The sequence below is a fragment of the Elgaria multicarinata genome, chromosome 1 (genome assembly GCF_023053635.1).
Source record: "Elgaria multicarinata webbii isolate HBS135686 ecotype San Diego chromosome 1, rElgMul1.1.pri, whole genome shotgun sequence".
In the NCBI taxonomy this organism is placed as follows: domain Eukaryota; kingdom Metazoa; phylum Chordata; class Lepidosauria; order Squamata; family Anguidae; genus Elgaria; species Elgaria multicarinata.
This window is the reverse complement of record NC_086171.1, coordinates 1,709,344-1,736,632: the sequence shown is the minus strand read 5'-3', so window position 1 is coordinate 1,736,632 and position 27,289 is coordinate 1,709,344. Positions and strand designations below refer to the sequence as shown.

The 27,289-nt window shown below is 46.3% G+C and overlaps 1 protein-coding gene across 2 annotated transcripts; it reads left to right on the top strand.

Annotated features, from left to right (window-relative positions):
* The first annotated feature begins 468 nt into the window (after window positions 1-468).
* On the top strand, window positions 469-26,681 carry LOC134395854 (cathelicidin-2-like). Of its 2 annotated transcripts, none has more exons than XM_063122045.1 (4): window positions 469-677; window positions 3,648-3,761; window positions 23,553-23,636; window positions 24,939-26,681. In XM_063122045.1, the coding sequence occupies exons 1-4, from the start codon at window positions 498-500 to the stop codon at window positions 24,996-24,998; spliced, it is 438 nt and encodes a 145-aa protein (XP_062978115.1). In that variant the 5' UTR covers window positions 469-497; the 3' UTR covers window positions 24,999-26,681. The 2 variants fall into 2 exon arrangements, with proteins under 2 accessions (XP_062978115.1, XP_062978125.1); XM_063122055.1 differs by lacking the exons at window positions 23,553-23,636; window positions 24,939-26,681 and adding exons at window positions 6,881-6,964; window positions 8,618-8,897.
* Window positions 26,682-27,289: the final 608 nt, after the last annotated feature.

The window sequence follows — 27,289 nt, the reverse complement described above, 5'->3', positions numbered from 1 at the left end:
CTCTTGCACCCTCTGGGGAGTCCAGCCATTGAGTGTGCACAAGCCATGGGCATTTGGGATCTCAGGTTCCGCCAAGACATTCTCCTGTGCTGAAAGTCATGGGGGCCGTGTGCTTGTCTCCTGTGGTTTTCAAGGGTGTTGCACTTGAACGTCCCCCTGCACTGTGCCCCTGGGACATGGCGCTCATATTTCCTTTTCCTACTGAACGTGCAGCTCCTTGGGAGGTGCCTCCGCCCCTATTGCCCCAGCCTTTCCCAACCCAGAGACCCCGTTCCTATTTTGCAAGGAGGGTTTCAGCAATCCCTCTCCCCACATCCAACTGATATCCCCCTGTTCAGTTGGACCCACAACGGACACTTCCTGCAGGAGGAAGAGAAAGCCACCCATCCACTCGCAGCCAATGGGGTAGTTACCCCACAGGAGAGGTGGGCTATAAAGGAAGGAGCCCGGCACCCGCATTCCCAACTTGTGCTGAACCTGGGAGACACCAGAGGAAGATGATGGAGACCTGCTGTGTGGCGTTGCTGTTCATCGGGGTGGTCACAGCGGCCCCCACAGCAGTGGCTCCTTCCGTCACCTATGACCAGGCGATCGCCTCTGCCATTGACACCTACAACCAGGAGGAGAAGCCCGAGTATGTGTTCCGCCTGCTGGAAGCTGAGCCCCAGCCGGATTGGGTGAGTTGCTCTGTGACGTGGACGCAGGTCTGTGCGTCCAGGCTGCCGTGCCAGGCCACTTCGTATGCCCAGCCACTGTTTCCCCAGGGAGGAAGCATTTTGTCAGTGCAAGGCCAAGGGCCCCTCTGCTGTTCCGGGCAGGCAGGAGTTTGAATCCGTCAGGTTAGCGGGACAGAGCCTGGCTTGTTTATTGTCACTCCTGTTTCTTTTTAAAGCCCACTCTGTTGTAAGGGTTGTGGAGGGAAGGGATGCCACATTCACGCTTAGAGATGGGAGGGTCCCTGAAGGGATGATGATGATTCAGTTTCCTAGAAGCTTTACATGATGTAAGTAACACCCACACCAACCCTGTGAGGTAGGCCAGCATGATTAACTCACCAGGTGTCCACCTGGTGAGTGAAATTTGAATTAAGGGCTTCTGAAGTTGAAGCCTTAATCCAATTGTGGGTTAGATTCTAAGGAAGAAAGAAAGAAGAGAGAGAGACAGAGACTCAAAGAGAGAAGGAATTGATCTTTTCACTCAACAGCCTAAAAGTTTAGACCCACTCTCCCATTACACCCTATTCCCCTTTCCTCCACCCTCCGCTTAATTCAGTGGCAGAGAAGATCCCCTGATCATCTCTTGCCAAAGGAGTCATGTTCCCCCTTCAATTATATTCACATCAGTCTAACAGAACATCAGTTCTGGATGAAAATTCGCATCCCCTCTAACCATTGACCATGCTGGCTGGGGCTGGTGGAAGTCATAGCTCACAGGCACCTGGACATTTGCTCAACACACAAGTCTTCTTAATAGGTTACTATCCACAAAGTTGCCAGAGCAGCCTGCTTGCAGCTCTAGGGAGTAGAATCATAGAAAGGAAGGGCAAGTTCATTTCCAGAAGAATTCCCGTGTCTCCAACAGCTACATGCCTGGCAGAAATCCACCAGCTGAAGCTTTCTCCGTCACTGATTCTGTGTGATGGGAAAACAGCACCTGTTGCATTTCTGCCTGTGTTGCAGGTGCTGAAGGCACAAGAGCCCTGCCAGATAAAATTAGGGTGACCCTATGAAAAGGAGGACAGGGCTCCTGTATCTTCAACAGTTGCATAGAAAAGGGAATTTCAGCAGGTGTCATTTGTATATATGGAGAATCTGGGGAAATTCCCTCTTCATCACCACAGTTAAAGCTGCAGGAGCTATACTAGAGTGACCAGATTTAAAAGAGGGCAGGGCTCCTGCAGCTTTAACTGTGGTTATGAAGAGGGAATTTCCCCAGGTTCCCCAAATATATAAATGACAACTACTGAAATTCCCTTTTCAATACAACTGTTAAAGATATAGGAGCCCTGTCCTTCTTTTCATATGGTCACCCTATGGGAAACCCAAAAAGAGGCCACCCAGTGGGTGGGGGGCAGGAAAGCAGCTTTCCTGGGCCTCCAGAAAGCACGTCACCACCACCCCGCCACCTTAAAGGCCCCAATTGGAACAGAAGAGGGGAAAGCATGTCATTCCTGCCTCTCATTGCTCCAATTTGGGCATTTTAGACCCCAATTGGGCAGTGCAGGGGCAGCTGGAAAGTGCGCTTTGCCGGGGCCCTGGAAAATGTGTCATTCCCCCCACCACACTGCTCCGATCGGAGCCTTTTCTATAACTTTCATATAACTTTCAATGACACGCTTTCATATGTAAGCCCCCAACTGGAGCAGTGTATGTGGGGTGGGGTGGGGATAAGGCACCTCCAGAAAAAGTGTCATTCCCCCCACTATGCTAATGACGGCCTTAAAGGGGAAAGCGTATCATTCTAGGACATTATAAAAAAGTAAGAAAATCCCCTCAACACCAAGGATAGAACAAAAACCAGGATAAATCCGGGGAAATCCTGAGAGCTGGTCACCCTAGCATTGTCCTGATCCTGTAGTTTCACTTTTCTTTTTTTTAAAGAACAGTTTCCGATTTTTTTTAGAATGGGGAAAATGACTCCGTTTTTCTTTGTGTATTTCAGTTATTCTGCTATAGCACAGCTCCACTTAGAGGTTATGTAGCAGAATCATAGAATCATAGAATAGCAGAGTTGGAAGGGGCCTACAAGGCCATCGAGTCCAACCCCCTGCTCAAAGCAGGAATCCACCCAAAAGCATCCCTGACAGATGGTTGTCCAGCTGCCTCTTGAAGGCCTCTAGTGTGGGAGAGCCCACAACCTCACCAGGCAACTGATTCCATTGTCGCACTGCTCTAACAGTCAGGAAGTTTTTCCTGATGTCCAGCTGGAATCTGGCTTCCTTTAACTTGAGCCCGTTATTCCGTGTCCTGCACTCTGGGAAGATTGAAAAGAGATCCTGGTCCTCCTCTGTGTGACAACCTCACAAGTACTTGAAGAGTGCTATCATGTCTCCCCTCCATCTTCTCTTCTCCAGGCTAAACATGCCCAGTTCTTTCAGTCTCTCTTCCTAGGGCTTTGTTTCCAGAGCCCTGATCATCCTGGTTGCCCTCCTCTGAACACGCTCCAGCTTGTCTGCGTCCTTCTTGAATTGTGGAGCCCACAACTGGACGCAATACTCTAGAGGAGGCCTAACCAGGGCCGAATAGAGAGGAACCAGTACCTCACGTGATTTGGAAGCTATACTTCTATTAATGCAGCCCAAAATAGCATTGGCCTTTCTTGCAGCCATATCTCCAGAAAGGCAAGAAGAGCAAGAGATCTCAATTCTGAGACAAAGCCAAAAGTAAATACTTTAACAGCCTTGTGTAGATAAGTGCTTTCCTCTTTAGGAAATGCCCCCCCTTGCACAAATAGTTGCAAAGCATGGGAGTGGCCCTGGAGGATGACAACACCGTGTAAAGGAACTGCAAACTACTGTGAGCGAGGAACAAGGAGCGCACAATAACAGCCTTGTGTAGTCAGGCTCTTGTAAGGGCCCTGGTTCAAAGGCGAACCCTAACCAGAACGGCTCTCTGTTACCATTACCCTTTTGCTAAATTTCTCCACAGCAATCTACTGGTGCAACCACCCAGTCACTGAAGTTCTCCATCAAAGAGACCGTTTGTCGTTCGTCCGACCAGGTGGATGCCTCCAACACCCAGTGTGACTACAATCCAGATGGGGTAAGGGGCTCCCTCGTTTAAAACATTGCCAGCTTTTTCTTGCTCCTGCTCCTGTGCCTTTAACAGCAGTGGGAGATGCAGAAAGTAACCGGGGGGTTCTGTTCCTCAAGGGAGCCTTTTTCTCCCATACTGGCCCCTTTAGAACACCCCCCTCCCCATTTACGCCACAGAATCCAGAGAGCACTTCTCCCACACTGTTGCTTTCCTGTGCCCCGCCCCTGTGTAGAGCATCCATGAGACCTGTAGCAGGATCCTTACGGGGTATCTGTCCTCTTGCTCTCATAGGGTGACCCTATGGAAAGGAGGACCGGGCTCCTGTACCTTTAACAGTTGTTTTGAAAAGGGAATTTCAGCAGGTGCCATTTGTATATATGGAGAACCTGGTGAAATTCCCTCTTCATCACAACAGTTAAAGCTGCAGGAGCCCTGCCCTCTTTTGAATCTGGTCACTCTAGTATAGCTCCTGCAGCTTTAACTGTAGTGATGAAGAGGGAATTTCACCAGGTGTGACATGCATGCAAATGACATCTGCTGAAATTCCCTTTTCTATGCAACTGTTAAAGATACAGGAGCCCTGTCCTCCTTTCCATAGGGTCACCCTAGCTCTCGTCACTCCTGGCTTTTTATTAATTTTTTAAAAACTAGTTTTTCATTGCATCCTTTTTATTGCCTAGTGCATTTTATCACGAGGGAAGTTTGGACGACGGCCATTATTCAAATCTACAACATTAATAGAGATAATAATTAAGCTTTGCCCTGGAAGGTATGGAGGCATGTTTGCCACTAACGCTCCATGCAACGCCTGAACCTAAGGGCGTCTTCTGTCCCTCCCATCTCAGAGGTTAATGGCAAAATCCTCTACATGTCTACTCAGAAGCAGGTTTCATTGAGTTTAATGGGGCTTTCTTCCAGGTTGGTGGGTTTGGCTTGCAGCAGCCTAAAGCTACGATTCTATAACCCAGGCTTCCCCCTCCTGGGGCCCTCCAGATGAATCATAGAATAGCAGAGTTGGAAGGGGCCTACAAGGCCATCGAGTCCAACCCCCTGCTCAATGCAGGAATCCACCCTAAAGCATCCCTGACAGATGGTTGTCCAGCTGCCTCTTGAATGCCTCTAGTGTGGGAGAGCCCACAACCTCCCTAGGTAGCTGATTCCACTGTCGCACTGCTCTAACAGTCAGGAAGTTTTTCCTGATGTCCAGCCGGAATCTGGATTCCTTTAACTTGAGCCCGTTATTCCGTGTCCTGCACTCTGGGAGAATCGAGAAGAGATCCTGGCCCTCCTCTGTGTGACAACCTTTTAAGTATTTGAAGAGTGCTATCATGTCTCCCCTCAATCTTCTCTTCTCCAGGCTAAACATGCCCAGTTCTTTCAGTCTCTCTTCATAGGGCTTTGTTTCTAGACCTCTGATCATCCTCGTTGCCCTCTTCTGAACACGCTCCAGCTTGTCTGCGTCCTTCTTGAATTGTGGAGCCCAGAACTGGACGCAATACTCTAGATGAGGCCTAACCAGGGCCGAATAGAGAGGAACCAGTACCTCACGTGATTTGGAAGCTATACTTCTATTAATGCAGCCCAAAATAGCATTTGCCTTTCTTGCAGCCATATCGCACTGTTGGCTCATATTCAGCTTGTGATCTACAACAATTCCAAGATCTTTCTCATTTGTAGTATTGCTGAGCCAAGTGTCCCCCATCTTGTAACTGTGCATTTGGTTTCTATTCCCTAAATGTAGAACTTGGCATTTATCCCTATTAAATTTCATTCTGTTGTTTTCAGCCCAGCACTCCAGCCTATCAAGATCACTTTGAAGTTTGTTTCTGTCTTCCAGGGTATTAGCTATCCCACCCAATTTGGTGTCATCTGCAAATTTGATCAGCGTTCCCTGCACCTCCTCGTCCAAATCATTAATAAAAATGTTGAAGAGCACTGGGCCCAGGACTGAGCCCTGCGGCACCCCACTCGTTGCCTCTCCCCAGTTTGAGAAGGTTCCATTGATAAGTACTCTTTGAGTCCGATTCTGTAGCCCACTGTGGATCCACCTAATAGTTGTTCCATCTAGCCCACTTTTAGCTAGTTTGTTAATCAGAATGTCATGTGGTACTTTGTCAAAAGCTTTGCTGAAGTCAAGATATATGACATGCACAGCATTCCCACAGTCCACAAGGGAGGTTATCCTATCAAAAAATGAGATCAAATTAGTCTGACAGGATTTGTTCCTGACAAATCCATGTTGGCTTCTAGTAATCACTGCATTGATTTCAAGGTGTTTACAGATTGACTTCTTTATAATCTGCTCCAGAATTTTCCCAGGGATGGATGTCAGGCTGACTGGTCTGTAGTTCCCAGGTTCCTCCTTTTTGCCCTTTTTGAAGATAGGGACAACGTTAGCCCTCCTCCAGTCGTCCGGCACCTCACCCGTCTTCCATGATTTTGCAAAGATAATAGACAAAGGTTCTGAGAGTTCTTCCGCTAGCTCCTTCATTACTCTTGGATGCAGTTCATCGGGCCCTGGAGATTTAAACTCATTCAAGGAAATTAGGTGTTCTTTGACCATTTGTTTATCAATCTCAAACTGCAATCCTGCCCCCTCAACTTCTGCTCCACTTTTTCCAGGGGGGTCATAGACCCGCTTTTGTTAGAAGACTGAGGCAAAGTAGGAATTGAGCACTTCAGCCTTTTATTTGTCGTCTGTTATCAATTTGCCATCCTCATTAAGCAGTTGAACCACCATTTCTTTCCTCTGTCTTTTACTACTCACGTATCTGAAGAAAGCCTTTTTATTGCTTTTAGCATCCCTCGCTAATCTCAGCTCATTCACAGCTTTAGCCTTCCTGACGCCATTTCGGCACTTCTGCGCCACTTGTCTGTACTCTTCTTTTGTAGCCTGGCCTTCCTTCCACTTCCTATATGTATCCCTTTTTGTTTTCAGTTCATCAATAAGCTTTTTGTGGGTTGGACTAAACTCCCAGAATCCTCTAGGCTGGGGGATCCTGGGAATTAAAGAAGACTGCCCTGTACTGAGCCTTCCAAGACTCATCTGCAACAAAGTTTTTGGGTTGTGTGTTTCTCCTCCATCACTGTGTTTCTCCTTCGATTCATTTTCTCTCCCTGGGCAGGTTGACAGGGATTGCTCTGGATTCTTTTCGTCTCAGCAAAGTCCACCCACCATTATTGTCCAGTGTGAGGATGTGCAGCAAGAGGTACTTCTGTTCTTTTTTTCTTTTTCCTGGGTCGCTGGCAAAACTGAGGCTAGGGAGAGGCCACTGGGGGGGGGGGGGGGAAGCCCTCCTGAAATCCTGGTGGTGCCACTTAAAGTCAATTCCGTGGTGGAGGGCCTGATGGTCTGGACCAATATAAGTTGGTTTTGTATGTTCCCTGAGGCGCAAGCGCTTTTGAGCATGTGTAGAGCGTTTTCTCCTAAGTATGTGAAAAATAACACTTCCGATATGATAGGGAGCTGGGGTTTTTTGGGTTTTCTTTAAAGCAGATCTTGTAAAGAAAATAGCATTGAAATGCATGCATTTGTGCTTAATATACTCCTGTTTTTCTGGGTCAAGAGGGCATGTTGGACTTAAGTTGTCTCTAAATGAGTGATATATAGCATGCTCATGACCTGTCATGCATGGAGGTTTCCGGGTTGTTATCAGGCAGGACGTCTCTTACCTTTCCCCTGTTATCCTGCTGTCAGAAAACGCAGAAAAAAACAACTTTAAGAAAATAAATCCGGCAAATCACCCGGTGCATTGATGGCATTGCGCTATAATTCCACCGCTAGGTAGCGCTGTTTCATTGACTTCTGTGTCGTCCCCCCACACACACTCTAAAAGGTCGAAATTACTGGAAAGTATTGAAAGGTTGAGCTACTGGCGTTGAGATTTCTAAGCTACAATAAGCTGGTGTGTGTGTTTGTTGCATTTTCGGCCCTGCCCCAGCCAACAACTGCAATCCCTCCCATCCCCCCAAAAAAGGGTTCTCCAAAATTAAATTCAGTCATTTGGCTGAACGAGGTTTCCTTCCCCTGCCATAGCACATAAATGGCGTGAAAAGTGTTTTTTCCTGCGTATTTTAAATGGATTAGAAGAAACACCCCGTCTTTTGGGTGGGGGCTGCTTTATGACTGTATTTTTCTCGCAACCCCTGGTCTCGAGCATTGCGTTAAAAACACTTTTCAGCCTACCTTTTGAAAAATGTTATTTTTCTTTTTTGCCTGATCGTAGCTACATTTAAAAAGGACCTTATTGCACCCTGGTGAATTGTTCTTTCATAGAATCATAGAATAGCAGAGACGGAAGGGGCCTACAAGGCCATCGAGTCCAACCCCCTGCTCAATGCAGGAATCCACCCTAAAGCATCCCTGACAGGTGGCTGTCCAGCTGCCTCTTGAAGGCCTCTAGTGTGGGAGAGCCCACAACCTCCCTAGGTCACTAATTCCATTGTCGTACTGCTCTAACAGTCAGGAAGTTTTTCCTGATGTCCAGCTGGAATCTGGCTTCCTTTAACTTGAGCCTGTTATTCCGTGTCCTGCACTCTGGGAGGATCGAGAAGAGGTCCTGGCCCTCCTCTGTGTGACAACCTTTTAAGTATTTGAAGAGTGCTCTCATGTCTCCCCTCTTTCCTTGGGTTGTGCCTGCTTATGTGGATGGAGCCTAGAGGGCTGCACACGGAGAACTGTGCTAGACCAGCCCCCAAGTGTGGGTAGTCAATCGCAGTTCCACATGTGGCTCACAGTGGGGAAAACACTGCTTGGGCGGTGCTAGTAGCTACCAGTCTTGGACCATCCCCAAATCCTGGCTGGCCTTGTAACAAACGAGTCACAACACTCACTCTGTCTTGTCTCCCTTGCCCTGATCTAGCTGGATCGCATCACAAGGGGTCGCTGGAGGAGATTCTGGCGGAAAACTAAAAACTTTGTGAAGAAGCATGGTGTGAGCATTGCCTTAGGGGCTCTCAGACTGCGCGGATAGAGTCCCAGAGAAAAAGGATGTCCAGCTGTTCCCCGCCTGACTGTGCTTGCTGCTATAGCTACACAACGAAGATACCCAGAAGTTCCAATGTGGAAGTCCTGCGCTGCTTCTTTACACTGTTTCTCCATTGCTTCTTGTCCATCCGGTGTTTTATCCATCTTCATTGTAGAATAAAATGCCCTTTAAAAGAAATATTCTTGTGACATTCTTTCCCCCGCACCACCACATCCCAAGGTTAAATGGTATTTGCCAGCAGACTCTGAACTTTGATGAATGGCAAGTCAAGGAAGTGAAGTCCACCAACCAAGGGCCGTTAGTCTTCATGGGGGAGGGGGTGACTGCCCCCCTTTCTTGTTACCTTTTTTTAAAAGTCCAAATCAAAAGATCACTCCACTTCAGTGCTAAGGAAAGCTCTGTTGTGCTGCAGCTCACAGAAGTGCATGGTTTGCACAATGATGGAGCCCCCCCCCCTGCCGTTGCATGTAGTCTGGGTGACCAGCTGTCCAGATTTCCCTGTATTTGTCCTGGTTTTTGTTCTATCTTGGGTGTCCGGGGGTGGGGGATTTTCTGTACTTTTCTATAATGTCCTGGAATGGCAAAATTTCCCCTTTGCCTATATGTTTCCGAGCCCAATTCAAGGTGCTGGTCTTATTATTATTATTATTATTATTATTTATTTATTTATTTATTTATTTATATAGCACCATCAATGTACATGGTGCTGTACATGGTGTCTTAATCTATAAAGCCCTACATGGCTTGGGACCACAATACCTGATGGAACGCCTCTCCCGACATGAACCTCCCCTTACACTGCGCTCAACATCTAAGGTCCTCCACTGAGTGCCTACTTTGAGGGAAGCTTGGAGGATGGCAACAAGGGAGGGGGCCTTTTCAGTGGTGGCCCCCCAACTGTGGAATGATCTCCCCAATGAGGCTCGCCTGGCGCCAACATTGTTATCTTTTCGGCGCCAGGTCAAGACTTTTCTCTTCTCCCGGGCATTTTAAGCAGCATTTAACAACGCTAAGTTTGTTTTAAATGGACCCCAGAATTGTTGCTTTTAAATGGATCCTGTTGTTTTTATACTGTTTTTATGTTTTTTAAATTTTTGTATACTTTTAATGTTTACTATTTTTAATTGTTGTAAACCGCCCAGAGAGCTTCGGCTGTGGGGCGGTATATAAATATAAATAAATAAATAAATAAATTAAGGCCGCTATTAGTGTGGTGGGGGAGAAGGACGTGCTTTCTGGAGGCGTCATCATTCCCCCACCCACTGCTCTAATTGGGGCCTTAAAGGGGAAAGTCTTGTCATTCTCAGACTTTATAGAAAAGGCCCCAATTGGAGCAGTGGAGGTGGGGTGGGTGGGAATGACACACTTTCCCCTGCTCCACTCCAATCGGGGCCTTTAAGACCCCCGACCAGGGCAGAGAAGGGCAAAGCGTGCTTTCCAGGGCCTCCGGAAAGCGTGTCATTTCCCTCCCCCTCCCACTGGGCGTCCTCTTTTTGGGTTTCCCAAACATGGTCACCCTATGTAGAAGGTGCAACCCTCAGCAGCTCCCTTGACAATGGCTCATGTACAGTGATGTAGTGGTGAATTTGGAAGTGCTGCCACGCCTCGTGACAGTCCCCACTGTCGCGCTCCCATGGGAGGTCCACAAATGCGGGCAGCTGTCTTGACCCATGTCAACCAACTACAGCTGCAGTGTTTGCCAGGAGCAGAACCAAATGGACCTTCATTGCCCATTCAAGACCATCCCCTCCCCCACCCAACATGCTTGGCATTCCAACTGGGATAGCTCATAACAGCATATTGTTCCTGCTCAACCCCCCCACACACAGATCAGTTGTGCGGATTGCAGCTAAGCTCAAAGGTCAAGGCAGTACCATCCCTGCTAATCAAAAGTTTCTTTGCCACTGAGAGCCCCAGGTCCATTAAAACATGAGTCAGCAGTGTGAGATAGCTGCTAGAAGGGCTAACGTAGTGCCTAACATTTTTCCCCAGGAGCCTTTGGGGAGTAAGGGATCTGGAGTGGAGAAGGTGAACCCACTTCTCCACCACGTTTCTACTCTCTGGTGGGTATTACCCATCTCCTATGCTACCTCCATGCCGGCTGGGGCTTGTGGAAGCTGTCCGGGTTAGGATTTCTATTATCTACAGCTTTAGATTTGCCCACAGAAGAAGATTATGCAGAAGGCTGTTAATCATCAAGGCCAGCCACCTGGTGGGCCCCTGTGTGAACAGAGTGCTGAACTAGATGGACCGTTGGTCTGATCCAGCAACAGGGCCCTTCTTAAGTTCTTAAGAATGTTCCGGGGGGGGGGGGCTGGTCTTGAATGGGCAATTAAGGCCCCTTTGCTTTTGCGCTAGGTAAAAATTAAAACTGCGAGAAGTAGTTGGTTGATACAGATCAAGACGGCTGCCTGCCTTTGTGGACCCACCATGGGAGCAGGACAATGGGGATTGTCACTTCCAAATTTGGTGGTGGGTGGAGGGTAAATTGTTGTAAGCAACAAAATTTGTGGTCAGCCCTAGGATAAATAGCACCCTGGGCGAAAAGTGCCTTTGGTGCCCCACAACCCGGAGTCGGTTTCCCGGGGCACCCAGAGGATTTATAGGGCCTGGTGCAGGTGTGATGTCCATCAAGAATGGTCATAGAATCATAGAATAGCAGAGTTGGAAGGGGCCTACAAGGCCATCGAGTCCAACCCCCTGCTCAATGCAGGAATCCACCCTAAAGCATCCCTGACAGATGGTTGTCCAGCTGCCTCTTGAAGGCCTCTAGGGTGGGAGAGCCCACAACCTCCCTAGGTCACTGGTTCCATTGTCGTACTGCTCTAACAGTCAGGAAGTTTTTCCTGATGTCCAGCTGGAATCTGGCTTCCTTTAACTTGAGCCCATTATTCTGTGTCCTGCACTCTGGGAGGATCGAGAAGAGATCCTGGCCCTCCTCTGTGTGACAACCTTTTAAGTATTTGAAGAGTGCTATCATGTCTCCCCTCAATCTTCTCTTCTCCAGGCTAAACATGCCCAGTTCTTTCAGTCTCTCTTCACAGGGCTTTGTTTCCAGACCCCTGATCATCTTGGTTGCCCTCCTCTGTTGCTCAATACCAGCAAGCACCTCTAGCAAATGCATGTAAGTCTGATTCTGGCACACTGGAATTCATAACCCTAAAATAATGGGACCCACAGGCACTCAACTAAATGGAAAAACCTCCGAATCCATGACAAAAACAACACAACAGGTAGTTGCAGAGCACTGGGATCTCCTGCAAGGTTGGCACGACTGGTTCCCCACAAGCAAATGAAAACCTATTCCTAGAAGCCAACCAAAGGCTACTGTTAGACAAATATCTGGTTCTTTCTTCCTAAGGGTGGATCCCATAGAAATGCACAGATCAAGTTTGGAGGATATATATATATATTTATTCAGGCTGCAGCGCTGGGTGCGAAAAGCTCTAAAGCTATTCGGACCCTGAATACAAGAAATTACAATTATTTATACCGTTAACATCACATATGCTTCTTTTCCTGCCATTATTCTAAAAATGTATACGTGGTATAGTTAGCATTACATATGCCTCTCTCCCACCATTGTTCTAAAAATGTGTACATTGTGCTGGTTCTGACTAAATGTCAACAGGCATCCGGGTTTGGTTCAAACCGATTCCTCAACTGCTGTTTCTGAAAAACAACTTACATAGCACAGGGGGTTTGGGTGAAACAGAGTTCATTCCCAAGTCACACAGCAAGATTTTTCTAAAATGGAGTTACATTTGCTAACATTTCTCCCTCCTCTAAAGCGTTTTATAGATCATAAATCACAGTTTATCATTGATTCTTTCATCTATTTGTTCATACATTACAAGCATTTGTTTTTGCATCAAGCTTTTTTTGCATGTGGCGAATAAGAGCCATTAAACAGGGAAAGCAACAAGATAATACTAGACAAACAAACAATACGGCTAACATAATCATTATCAATCCCTTGAGCCAACTTAAATCAGGTAACCAGCTGGTAAGCCAGTTAAACCAATCATTTGGTCCGCTGATCCCTCTTGTATTTTGGCCATTCATATGTTGGAGATTCTCAAGTTCATTTTCAATAGTTTTATTTAAATCTTGAAAGGTGACTCGACACCCTTTACCAACTATCTTACAATATCTTCCTTGTTTGGCCAAAATATAATCTAATACAAAACGCTGCTGTCCAACTTCTTGACTAAGGTCTTCTATTTCAGATTGCATTGCTCTAATCATTCTTGCAGTAGCATTTATAGTTTTCTCTAAGCGACAGGTCAAGCCTAATATACTTTTGCGGTTTTCCTGTGCAATGATGCCAGGATATGCTCCTAATGTTAGGATTCCAGAGAATAATCCACCTGCTACTCTTGATGGTTCTGTTTTAGACATTTGTTTTCTTACAATCACCATGTCATTACAATTCTTTCCTATGGGTCCTACTAGCTGTCCTAAGCCCCCTGTCTCTCTCCGAGTTCTGATTCCAGCAAGTTTTACCACTTGCACTGGCATGGTCAGATACCCAACGCCCACACATTGGTAGTTTCCAGGGTGATAGTTAGTGGCCCATCCTTTATAAAAGAACCATAAATTGGGGTCTCTGGCTTGCCATCCAGAGCAAATACTTCCTCCTTTTCCTGAATATTTCGCCTGAAACATTGGGTATTCAGGATATATATCAGAAAAGGTTGTTTGATTAGGGGAGTTAATAGACATGGAAGTATTTCTCTGTCCCCACAACCAAAATTTATCAGAACAATAGGAATAATTCTTTAATCGTTCATAGAATGGCTTCTATTTTCCCCAATCTTTGGTCTTGTTATTCTAACTTCCTGAGTGTGAACAACAAAAACACATTCCTTTGGTGTACTTATTGGTTTTAAACTTTCAGTGTGGGTTTGCTCTGAATTCACTGCTACTTACTTTAGTAAAAAGAGTACCTGCTCCTTTATTCCCTAGCGTGGCTTGCAGAGCTCCTACAACCATGTCAGGATCAGTAATTAAACTAGGTATCATGATAAAGTCTCTTACAGTAAGAGGATGTTCATAAAACAAAATTGCATCTTGTCCATGTTGGTTAAACATATATTCAGCATGTGTTTTGAACCAGTTTCCTTGTCCCGTCTGGATTAGGATCAAGCATTCAAGCAGGACCAAGGCCATGCTTCTGAATCTTTTAAAAGTAGACATGGCCTATCGTGGAAATGGCACACTTTGATGGGTGCCGATCGTGGTGTACACAAATGGGAGTATCTAATTGAGACTCTTTACTTTTAAAGTGGTTACACACTTAATTTTAATTTAGGGCCAAGGCCGATAATTCTCTGGATGCCGCCTATACCACAAAGGCCAGTAGATTTTGGGCTCTACAGTCCCTAACCTCTGAAAGATGTAGGGGTTTTTCTGAGGCCCTTTTCCTTGTGTCCACACAACAGTGTTGTTCAGTTCTCCTTGGGGCAGTGGGTTTACAAAATTTTGAATGACTGGTTCAGCTGCTGTATGATAGTGCACACTTTGGAGGCCCACCCATCTACTAATTTTTCACAATTTTAACTTTGGTGCCTCCAAGAGGTATACAAGTATACTTAACACGCTTGTCTTGATCCTTGTTGGATTCTTGTCCTATGCTCTGAGCTGCTTCCGGTGAGTTCAGAGAGGGAGGGTTGCTGTCCTCAAGGTTGCCCGTGTCCCTCGAGCATGCGAGGCTCGAAGGAGGCAGGGGTGGCCTGTAGGCTTTAATTCTAGAACAATGAGTCCATTTATTTAGTCCATTTATTTAGTCCAATTAACTTAACTGCTGAATGGCTTACAAGTCCTACTGAATAAGGTCCTTCCCACCGTACGCCGTCAGAATCTGGGTTCCACCTTTTCAACAACACTTCATCTCCCGTCTGGAAGCGATGGATCGGGACATCAAGTGGCAATCGCTGGAAGGGTGCGGCGTACTTGTGGAGCTGTGTTAAAACAGACTGAAGGGCAGTTATATGACCAAATAACATCTGGTCTCCCATTTCCCACTTAACTTCTTCCCTTATCCCAGTCAGCACACGCGGTGGAAACCCAAACATCAATTCAAAAGGTGATGTCTTTAAACCCTTGCGAGGCATTCTCCTAAGCTTCGTTAAGGCTAGGGGCAAGGCATCTACCCAATTTTGAGAGGTTTCTAGCTGGATTTTCTTCAGTGTTTCTTTCAAGGGTTCTTCCTATTCATTCTTTCCACTTGTCCTGAGGCCTGTGGCCTCCAAGGAGTGTGGAGCTTCCAATCTATCCCTAGCTCTTTTAGCTACCCCCTGCACTATCTTAGAAGTAAAATGGCTTCCTTGATCTGATTTCTATGACTTCAGGTAAGGAAAAGCAAGTTACAATTTCTGACATTAACTTTTGAACTACAGATTTAACCTGGTTATTCTGACAAGGAAAGGCCTCCATCCAACCCATGACCTGATCAACAAAAACTAACAAATACTTAAACCCTTTGGCAAGAGGCATTTCGGCAAAGTCTACTTGTAGACGCTGGAATGGGTAGTGTGCCCACGGTCTTCCTCCCATCGCTGGAGGGGGTCGTCTGGGAATGTTGGTCTTCTGACAGATGGTGCAGGTTGCGGCTATTCTTTGGGCTTCTTGGTGCATCCCTTTTCTAATGGTTGTTCTTTGCAGGTGTTCCACCATGCTGCTGGCTCCAGGATGTCCCAGGTTCTGATGAAGATCTTGTAGGATTTTTCTCATGATCAATCGAGGCAGTAGTGCAAGTCCTTCAGGGGTTATCCACCAACCAGTCTCATTCTTTTGAGCTTTGGTTTCTTGAGCCAGGGCGTCATCTGAGGGTTCATATACAGGTGGTAACAGTTTGGCGGGTTGAACTAGGAAAATTCCTGCTTCTCCTTGCAGGGCAGCTTGTTTAGCAGCCTGGTCTGCCTTCTGATTTCCTTTTCTCAATTTTTCTTCGGGCGCACGTCCGTGGGCTCGCACATGCATCACAGCCACTTCAAGGGGAAGCATCAGGGCTTGTAACAGGTCATTGATGAGACCTCCATGCGCGACAGGCTGTCCATTGGCAGTGATGAAACCTCTTTCTTTCCATAAGGCACCATGCGCATATAATACAGAGAAAGCATAACGAGAGTCTGTATATACATTTAAGCGTTTACCTGTTCCAAACTCGAGGGCTCGCGTTAAAGCAATCAATTCAGCGGCTTGTGCAGAGAAATGTGGAGGTAATCTCTCTTGCCATATGATTTCTTCACTGGTTACCACAGCTGCTCCTGTGTGTCTTTTCCCTTCAGTTACAAAACTAGAGCCGTCAACAAAATAAGTCACATCAGGATGCTCAAGGGGAATATCATTTAAATCAGGTCTAGACTTGGATTCTAGACTTAAAGTCTCTAAACAGTCATGCTCGGGGCCCTCCTCTGAGGTTCCTTCAGGTAACAATGTTGCAGGATTTAAAGAGGCAATGGCCTTAAAAGTCAATCGTTCAGTTAACAATAATCCAATTTCATACCTTGACTGCCATGCAGGGTTGAGATACTTATCTCCTCCTCCTGATCCTAGGATCTGGGGCACTCCATGTGGCACAAGAACTTCCATCTCTCCTCCCATGGTCAGCTTGTCCGCTTCCTGGACGAGGAGGGCGGTGGCAGTGACAGCTCTCAAGCATGCAGGCCAACCTTTAGCTACAGGATCTAAGACTTTAGAATAATAGCCTACCGGTCTCCATGAAGGTCCCAGCTTCTGGCACAGCAATCCTGAGGCCACTCCTTTCTTTTCGTGCACGTACAGGCGATATGGCTTCCGGTAATCGGGTAAGGCTAATGCGGGTGGCACCTGTAATGCTGATTTAAGGTCTTAAAAACGCTTTATTCATCTCTCTTCCCATTTTCAGCCCAGATGTCCTGCATGTTTCAAGTGAGTGTTTCCAACTTTGGTCAGTAGAGGGCGCGTAAAGGTCTTATCCCCCACTTTAATCTTAACCACTGGGTCGGTGCTGGCTGAATCAGTTTAAAGAATGGGGGAGCCCGACCCGGATCCCCTTCATTGGGATTCATAAAGAACTGGTGTTGGTCCAGACCCTCCTCTGGGACTTTCATGTTCCAATTTTGCCTTTAAAATATGGCATTCTTGTTTTCATTGTCCTTGTTCAAAACGCACATTGACTCTTGCCAAGGGGCTGCCTTCTTGCCTGCCTTCTTGAACCTCCTCCTGATTTCTAACTTTCTTTTTGTCTTTCTCCTCTAAGGCTAGGGCAATAAATTTTGCCTGTTGCCTCACCTGGTTCTTCTCATCTATCTCATCCCTTCGATCATATACTGCTTGAGCAATTTCTAAAAGTTCTCCAATTCCTTTCCCATACACTCCATCTATCTTCTGCATAATATATATATATATATATATATATATATATATATATATATGGCTGTGTTGTATCTAAACTGATTCACTATTACCCTTTGGTTGGCATCATCCAAAGGACCCATGTCAAGGGATCCATGGATTCCTGCATTGAGCAGGGGGTTGGACTAGATGGCCTTGTAGACCCCTTCCAACTCTGTTATTCTATGATTCTATGCCAGAATACATTTTAAAAGTATTTGTCAGCCATTCCAAAAAAAAAGCGGAAGGGCTCTCAGTTTTTCTCCTGTTTGATTTCAAAAACTTTAGACAGGTTCACTGGTTTACGAAACAATCTATCTTAAACCGGCTACTATACAATTGTAATAGGCGGTGCTCTCTCTGCCTGGCCAGTTCCCCTGCTGGGATCTGCCTGAGGCATGAGCTGAATCAGCGGCATCCGCTGAGCCCCCCCCCCCCCCGCCAACTCCTATAAATTCGAACAGACTTGCCAACTTCTCTGGGTCTTCGCTAAATGAGGGGTTCTGGTTTTTCCAATTGTGCAGATTTGACGTGAAGAAGAGAGAGTAAGCAAATATGTTCGCAAGCGGAGCGGCATTACTCATGACGGGGCAAACGCTCCCTCCTCTTGATCAGAGTCAGAGGAAGGGGGGCTTTAACTTCTTTTGTCTTAATTCTATTGACTGCAGGCGATGCCCTGCTGGGAGCACGAACCTTATTCTTGGGGTTAGGTTTCAAAGGGGGATGATCAAAGGGATCATCTTTGCCTCCTTGAGAAGGGGGGGTGCAAAGGTTTCACTCTGGGGTAAAACATGGGACTTTAACTCCTTAAACCATTTCTGTATTAACATAATATTACACCTTTGCATTTTACATTTTTAAAAGCCAAGAGGGGGCAGGCTGTGATGTCATCAAAAGACCCCCCTGGTCTCTATCCAGTGCCAAAAATTGGCCATTCACAAACACAAAACTTAATCAATTCATCTTTAGACATTTTAACACAACAGACATTTTTAACGCAACAAACATTTTTAACACAACAAACATTTTTAGCACAACACCACAAAGGACAGAGAAATTTCCCAACATATAACCAAGTGGGGTTAAGGAACTTTCTTCTACAGACTGGGACTTTAACTCCCATGTCTTCCCAAGTGAAATTCAGACAAGTCTGAACTTCCAATTTGAAGAAAAGAATTACACTTACCCCTGTTCCCGGGAACTCCAAAGACAATATTGCAGTCACGTCTAACTGCCAAACAATACAATGCAACTATTTCTAATTGCGAACCAATATGCAATTACGTCTAATTGCCAACTTAAGACGCCTTTCCAAAGCCTCCGGTCTGTGTCTAAATTTGTCAGACTTTCAGATCCTTGCCTAATTGGACATCGGCATCGGTCAGTCTGTGGTCTTGAGGCAAAGAGGAAGGACTGAATTCAGTCCTGTGGCCACATCCTAGTTGCCCCACTCTTTGACAGAACGGCCGACAGCGATCCAACTTAGAAAGATAATCCGAGTCACATCACCAATTTGTTAGACAAATATCTGGTTCTTTCTTCCTAAGGGTGGATCCCATAGAAATGCACAGATCAAGTTTGGAGGATATATATATATATTTATTCAGGCTGCAGCGCTGGGTGCGAAAAGCTCTAAAGCTATTCGGACCCTGAATACAAGAAATTACAATTATTTATACCGTTAACATCACATATGCTTCTTTTCCTGCCATTATTCTAAAAATGTATACGTGGTATAGTTAGCATTACATATGCCTCTCTCCCACCATTGTTCTAAAAATGTGTACATTGTGCTGGTTCTGACTAAATGTCAACAGGCATCCGGGTTTGGTTCAAACCGATTCCTCAACTGCTGTTTCTGAAAAACAACTTACATAGCACAGGGGGTTTGGGTGAAACAGAGTTCATTCCCAAGTCACACAGCAAGATTTTTCTAAAATGGAGTTACATTTGCTAACACTACCAAAAGGACAATCTCCCCCATCTGAACCTCAATGTCTGTTCAGGTCATCCGAAGAGGCCCTTCTACCCATATCTTCAGAGGCAGCTGTCCCCCACCTGGTGCCCTGCAGAGGCATTTGACTACAACCCCCATCATCTAGAGTGTGATGGGAGTTGTACTCCAACACATCTGGAGGCACAGGCTGGTGAAAGTTGCCTCAGAGGTATGGTTGTCTGGGAAACACAAGACTGCCTTTTCTCTTGTGGAACTCCCTGCCTCAGGAAGTTCATTCATCTCTTTCTTTGCTCAACTAAAGACCCGACTTTTCGAACAGGCTCTTACTTTGCACGCTCTTCAATGGATTCGCTGTTTCTCTGATTCTCCACTGTATGGTGGTGGTGGTTTAAATAGGCATCTAAAAATACTGCTTTTGATTTGATTGTTGTAGTGTAGCCTAAACCTTCCAGAGAGCCCCACGTTTGGAGAAGGCAAACAAAGGGTGCATTCCTATGTAAATTTGGCCAGAAAAAAAGTCCTACAAGTCCCAGAATTCCCCAGCTAGCCATGCGAGCTGGAGAATACTCACAATTGTAGGGCTTTTACTGCCTAAACACACATAGGATTGCAGCCTGAAAGAGGTAATTCACACAAACAAGCAAGGGAAGATTCCTAAGTGTTCTTTAACAGGTGACTTTTGCCTTCAGCTTCATAGAGCACTGATGCACGGACAGGGCTTCCACATGTAACCCCGAAAGAGGTGGCTGTTTGGGGTTTTCCTTGTGGCCTGGATTCCTCTCGCCTTCTGGAATGGAGTTATGCAAGGCTTGGCTTGCCGTTGGCTACAGCAGCACACACTTTGAGGAACCTCCTCTCCAGGCAACAGATTCCTCCGATGGACCTGATCTAACTGTTAGGAAATGTTTCCTAATGCCTGGCTTGAGCCTACAACTCCTGTCTGTTTCACCCCATTCTTCCTTCCCCTACCCTGTCCCCCCCCCTCCCCAGTATCTATTTTGAGATCCTTTCATAGGTTTGTACACGTCTCCACATTCTGGGCTCATGGTCCACAACATGCCAAAATCGGTGGGTAGTGAAACTTGTGTAGGGTGACCCTATAGAAAGGAGGACAGGGCTCCTGTATCTTTAACAGTTGCATAGAAAAGGGACTTTCAGGAGGTGTCATTTGTATGCATGCAGCACCTGGGAAATTCCCTCTTCATCACCACAGTTAAAGCTGCAGGAGCCCTGCCCTCTTTTGTATCTGGTCACTGTAGCATAGCTCCTGCAGCTTTAAGTGTTCACAGAGTGGCTCTCCAGATGGGCCAATAGGGGAAACTCACAACTGCAACATGAGTGCAACTGCACCCTCCCACCCATGCTCCCCAGTAACTGGTGTACATAGGCATACGGCCTCTGATATTGGGAGCAGCATATAGCCATCAGGACTCATAGCCCTTGATAACCTTCTCCTCCAGGAATTGGTCTATTCCCCTTCTCAAGGCATCCAAATTGGTGGCCATCACTACATCCTGTGCCAGCAAATTCCACTGTTTTTCTACACATAGTGGGAAGACGTCCTTCCTTTCATCTGGTCTGATAGCTTCATCCCACGTACCTGTTTCCTTTGAATTATCCCCTAGAGCGCTATGCTGTCGGCGTTCTTGTTGTTGTTGCTACTGGGCGGCAGGCGATCCTTTGCATACCAGGAAATGGGTTTAAGGGGGAAATGTAAAAAAATCAGAAAAAATCAACAGATGACCCAATCCAATTCAAATTTGGTATGCTTAAAGCTCTTCTTAATATCTATTACTGTGCCAATTTTGATGTTTTTATCTTTAAAACATACGCAGATGTAAGCATTTGTTTAATTTGTCTTTCAAATCCTGCTCCTGCGCCCCAGTGGCTGCTCAGAAAACAACAAATGATTTGCTTGAAAACTTAATAACAATTAACTGATGCAAATGTTATACAACTCGGTGTCCCCTGTTGTCCTCTTTTTTGGTGACGCATCTCCTCTTTTAGGGGGCCATGTGCAAGTGCTCAACAGCACCCCCCCTCCCACCCATGAGACCAATTGATTCAATCGGATGTGTGCTGGATGACACTGTGAAGAGTTTCGTTTTGCCTGAACCCCAGGAAGATCGAAGAAAGAACAATACTTTGGGGATTGAAGCCCCGGCACTGCTGGCGGGAATAATGCCAACTAGAGCTGCAGAACAGGGCAGTGAGATGAACGGTCCTCAGAAGAGCCCTGAGGCTGGATCAGACCAAGGGTCCATCTAGTCCAGCACTCTGTTCACACAGTGGCCAGGCAGCCATCAGCCAGGGACCAACAAGGCACCATGTTCCCCAGCAACTGCTGCACACAGGCTTACAGCCTCGGATACTGGAGGTAGCATTTGGGATCTTGGGACCTGATCCGCCAAGACATTATTCTGTGCTGCCAGCCTCATTGAAAGTCATGGGGGCCGTGTGCCTGTCTCCTGTGGTTTTTGAGGGTGTTGCGCTTGAACGTCCTCCTGCGCTGTGCCCCTGGGACGTGGCACTCATATTTCCTGGGCATGTGGCAAGCAAGCATCTCCCTTGGCACAGCCCGCACAAGACTGCTCCCCCCCTTCTCCAGGGGTCTCCTGCAAGCGGGGGCCCTCTGCTGCGGAAGCAGGCGGCGGAAGGAAGGCAGGAAGAGCGGCATTTGGCAAGGGATCAATCACAGGCTTGCTGCAGAGCCAATAAACCTTCTCTCTCTCCGCCCCCCCCCCGGCTTCGGGAACTCCATTTTCTGCAGCAGCAGCAGCAGCAGCAGGAAAGAGAGAGATGGATGCACTACACACATGCCCAAGGGAAGGGGGGAGGCGGCTCCTGGATGGCAGGCAGGCTTCGCGTGGCCCTGCGCCCGCATCCTGCCGGCCTCACAGCATCCTGGAAGCTGAGCAGAGGAAGAAGCCAACCTGGGCCGCGGTTTATTGTCTAGTGCATTTTATCATGAGGGAAGTTTGGACGACAGCCATTATTCAAATCTACAACATTAATAGAGATAATAATTAAGTTTTGCCCTGGAATGTATGGAGGTACATTCGCCACTAACGCTCTGTGCTTCTGTCCCTCCCATCTCAGTGCTTAATGGCAAAATCCTCTACATGTCTACTCGGAAGCAAGTCCTACTGAGTTTGGCTTGCAGCAGCCTAAAACTGCAATTCTATAACCCAGGCTTCCCCCTCCTGGGGCCCTCCAGATGTGTTAGACTTAACTCCCAGAATCCTACCAGGCTGGGAGATTCTGGGAGTTTAGTCCAATGCCAGTTGAGGAAGGCCGCCCTGTGCTGACTCCTCCAAGATTCTTCTGCGACAGTGATTTTCATAGAATCATAGCAGAGTTGGAAGGGGGCCTAGAAGGCCATTGAGTCCAACCCCCTGCTCAATGCAGGAATCCACCCTAAAGCATCCCTGACAGATGGTGGTCCAGCTGCCTCTTGAAGGCCTCTAGTGTGGGAGAGCCCAAGACCTCACCAGGCAACTGATTCCATTGTTGTACTGCTCTAACAGTCAGGAAGTTTTTTCTGATGTCCAGCTGGAATCTAGCTTCCTTTAACTTGAGCCCGTTATTCTGTGTCCTGCACTCTGGGAAGATTGAGAAGAGATCCTGGCCCTCCTCTGTGTGACAAGTACTTGAAGAGTGCTCTCATGTAGGGTGACCAACTGTCAGGATTTCCCCGGATTTGTCCTGGTTTTTGTTCTTTCCATGGTGTCAGGGGGGATTTTCTATAATTTTCAATAATGTCCTGGAATGATACACCTTCCCCTTTAAGGCTGCCATTAGCATGGCAGGAGGGAGTGACATGCTTTCTTGAGGCACATCATTCCCCCACCCCGAGCTCCAATTGAGGTCTTAAAGGGGAAAGTGGGTCATTCGTGGACATTATAGAAAAGGCCCCAATTGGAGTGGATGGTGGTAGTGCAGAATGAAATCCTTTCCCCTCCTCAACTCCAATCGGGTTCTTTAAGGTGGAGGGGGAATAACGTACTTTCTGCAGGACTCAGAAAGCTGCTTCCTCACACACACACTAGGTGTCCTCTTTTTGGGTTTCCCAAATATGGTCACCCTATCTCATGTCTCCCCTCCATCTTCTCTTCTCCAGGCTAAACATGCCCAGTTCTTTCAGTCTCTCTTCACAGGGCTTTGTTTCCAGACCCCTGATCATCCTGGTTGCCCTCCTCTGAACCCCCTCCAGCTTGTCTGTGTCCTTCTTGATGTGTGGTGCCCAGAGTGGACACAGTAGTCAAGATGAGGCCGAACCAGGGCCGAATAGGGGTGAACCGGTACCTCACGTGATTTGGAAGCTATACTTCTATTAATGCAGCCCAAACTGACATCTGCTTTTCTTGCAGCCAACTCACCCTGTTGGCTCATACCCTGCTTGTGATCTACAACAATTTGGGGTGTGGTTTCTCCTTCGTCAGTGTTGACAATTCGTTTTCTCTCCCTGGGCAGGTTGACAGGGACTGCTCTGGATTCTTTTCACCTCAGCAAAGTCCACCCACCATTATTGTCCAGTGTGAGGATGTGCAGCAAGAGGTACTTCTGTTCTTTTTTCCTTTTTCCTGGGTTGCTGGCAAAACTGAGACTAGGGAGAGGCCACTGGGGTGTGTGTGTGTAAGCTCTCTTGAAATCCTGGTGGTGCCACTTAAGGTCAATTCTGTGGTGGAGGGCCTGATGGTCTGGCCCAATATAAGTTGGTTTTGTATGTTCCCTGAGGCGCAAGTTCCCTGAGGAGCATGTGTAGAGCGTCTTCTCCTAAGTATGTGCAAAATGACACTTCCCATATGATAGAGTTTTTTTGTTTTTGTTTTTTTTAAAAAAGCAGATCTTGTAAAGAAAATAGTAATGAAATGCACACATTTGTTTGTGCTTAATATCCTCTAAACAAGCAATTTATAGCACACTCCAGACTGGCCACCCACAGAAGTTTCCAAGTCGATTTGATGACATGGTTATCAGGCAGGACGTCTCCCTCCCTTCGTCCCCCATTATCACGCTGTCAGAAAACACAGATAAAATCAGTTTAAAGAAACTGATGGCATTGTGCTGCAATTCTGCTACCAAATGGGGCTGTTTCATTGATTTGAATGGAAGCTCAAACTCAAGGCAGAGACAGGAAGTATTCCATTCAAACCAGGTGGTTGCCCGTGGGTTGTGCCTGCTCACGTGGATGGAACCTAGAGGTTGTACACACCGAACAGTTCTAGACCTGCCCCCAAGTGTGGACAGTCAATCGCAGTTCCACATGTGGCTCACAGTGGGAAAACGCTTGGGCCGTGCTAGTAGCTACCAGCCTTGGAGCATTCCCAAATCCTGGCTAGCCTTGTAACAAACGAGTCACAGCACTCACTCTGTCTTGTCTTGTGGTAAGAGCCCTCAAATTGATCTCTCTCTCTAGGAACGTGTCTAGCCGCCAGAACCAAATAACAAATAGACACGGGGTAAGATCAAAGCCTTGGCTTTATTTCCGCAGCGAAAAGACTGCCTGCTTCAAATTTAGGAGCAGCAGCAGCCCCGAATGCTTCTCATCCAGGACTTTTATACTGTGTGGCAAACAAGTTACATATTTGGTCATACAGTGTCATGCTTGGGTATATTTCCACAAGAAGCTCATAGACTAACATTGCAGCCACTCCCCTTAGCAGAAACCCATTGTGTATTGTCTGTTGACTGAGCAAGCTGGGCCTTTCCAGATAACGCGCTTACCTCTTGACCCCAACTGTATACGTGGTCTCTTCGCTTAGGCTGCATGTTTGCCTTACTGTTTGTCTTCTGATAGAGAACAGTTAACTGTTAGTTAACTATTATTTATATCAGTCTCTCTTGCCCCTGATCTAGCTGAATCGCATCACAAGGCTCGCTGGAGGAGATTCTGGGAAGGTGCTAAAAAGGTGTTGAAGCGTGGTGCGACTATTGTCCTAGCAGCTCTAAAAAAAGTAGGATAGTGTCCCAGTGAAAAAGGATGTCCAGCTGTTCCCCGCCTGACTGTTCTTGCTGCTATAGCTACACAACGAAGATACCCGGAAATTCCGGTGTGGGAGTCCTGCCCTGCTTCTTTACACTGTTTCTCCTTCGCTTCTTGTCCATCCGGTGTTTCATCTGTCTTCATTGTAGAATACAGAATATTTTATTTACAGAATAAAATGCCCTTTGAACGAAATCGTGTCGTGAAATGCTTCCCCCCCTCCCAAGGTTAAATGGTATTTGCCAGCAGTCTCTGAACTTTGATGAAGGGCAAGTCCACCAACCGAGGGCCATTCTGCGTGGCACCTTCTGCGGTTTGCAGAAGCCAACGTTCACAATGCCACATTCTGAGCCATGTCAGTGCAGCAGCAGAACCAGCTTTTGCTTTTAGTGTTTTTACATCATTTGAAGTGCTACGTGCCAGGTGCTCAAAGTAAGGCCGGACCTGATGCCTATGTACACCAGTTGCTGGGGAACACCATGTACATGCACCATGTACATTGATGGTGCTATATAAATAAATTAATAATAATAATAATAATAATAATAATAATAATAATAATAATAACATGGATGGGAGGGTGGAAATGTTGTGAGCACCAACCAAAAGAAGAAGAAACCCAGGGGGCACTGCTTGGGCTGAGAGAGCCCTGGACAAGGTGGGCTGCCAGGGAACCTGCCCTATCCCAACCCTGCTTCTCTGCTGCCACCACCACCAACCTTTCTTTCCTGCTCTGGTCTTCCACTTTTCACCCTCCTCACCCCCAACTTCATAGAATCATAGAATAGCAGAGTTGGAAGGGGCCTCCAAGGCCGTCAAGTCCAACCCCCTGCTCAATGCAGGAATCCACCCTAAAGCATCCCTGACAGAGGGTTGTCCAGCTGCCTCTTGAAAGCCTCTAGTGTGGGAGAGCCCACAACCTCACCCGGCAACTGATTCCATTGTCGTGTTGCTCTAACAGTCAGGAAGTTGTCGTACTGCTCTAACAGTCGGGAAGACTTACCCATCAGTATCAGAAAGGGTTTCCCTTATTTTCATTTTTTTTTAAAAAAATAAAAAATTGGTCCCATGGCAGACCAAGGAGTAAAAATGCCGACATTCTTCCCTCTAGCCAGCGGGAGGGACAAGCTAGCTGTGAGTGAAGAACTGTAAATGGACTGTTTGTTCGCTGCTTGGAAGCTAATGATTTTCAGCCGGGGCAAAAGAAAAAAATTCCCTGCCTGTAAACTGGAAGTAACTTTGGAATTACTGTCTTCTGTCTACATCCCCACGGCTCTTGATGGCATGCGGCGACTTGAAAGACTGTACATCTGAGGAAGTCTGAAATAATGGCGAAACGGGAAATATAACCGGAATTCTGTTAAAATAATTAATAGCTTAGTACATTAGAAATACAATTCAGTCTGTTGTTATAATTTTATTGTTAAGATATCAAAAAAAGCAACCTATTGTCTTATGTTTTGTCATCTCTACAATTTTGTATGACTGGTTCAGATATCAAAAAAAGTAACTTATTGCCTTACGTTTTGTCAGCTCTACAATTTTGTATGATTGAATTGTTCAAATTGATATAATTACATAAAATAGAAGTCATTATTTTGACTCTCGTTACTACTATTGTCTGATTTAATTTTTAAAGTTGTTATGCAGTTGTGTGCCTGTTGGCATTCCTTTTAAGTAGTTTTCAAGTGGACACAGACAAAATGAGGGGCAGGGACAGACAGCTGAGCTTGGGTCTGTAAACTAACAGCATTTCACAGCTGCCTTCTGCGTTTTTTTTTCAGACCATAAACAGACAGGCCGCCTTCAATTGGAGGGGTTTTCTCCCCCGCAAGAAAGTTTTTTGAGGATGAATATCCTATAATTGACGGTTTAACCTGATATGGCGTTCCTTCCGAGGAAGCTTGAGCCGCGAAAACGGGAAGTTTATTGCAAAATCCTGTCAACAACTTACAACGCTGGAAAGAATAAAATATAATAAGAACAAACCTTATTTATAATATATCCGTAAACATATGTTTATGTACTGATGTATTGCCAAATGTGTTTAATAGACTAAAGTGTTTAATAGACAAATGTGTTTAATAGACTAAAGTGTGTCTTTCTTGGGCTATATTATAGACTTATATTGTCTTATAGTCGGAAAAGCATTCCAATTATTGGTTTATTGTATTATAGTACCCAACACCACTATTGTCTAACACAGCCTTCCTCAACCTGGGGC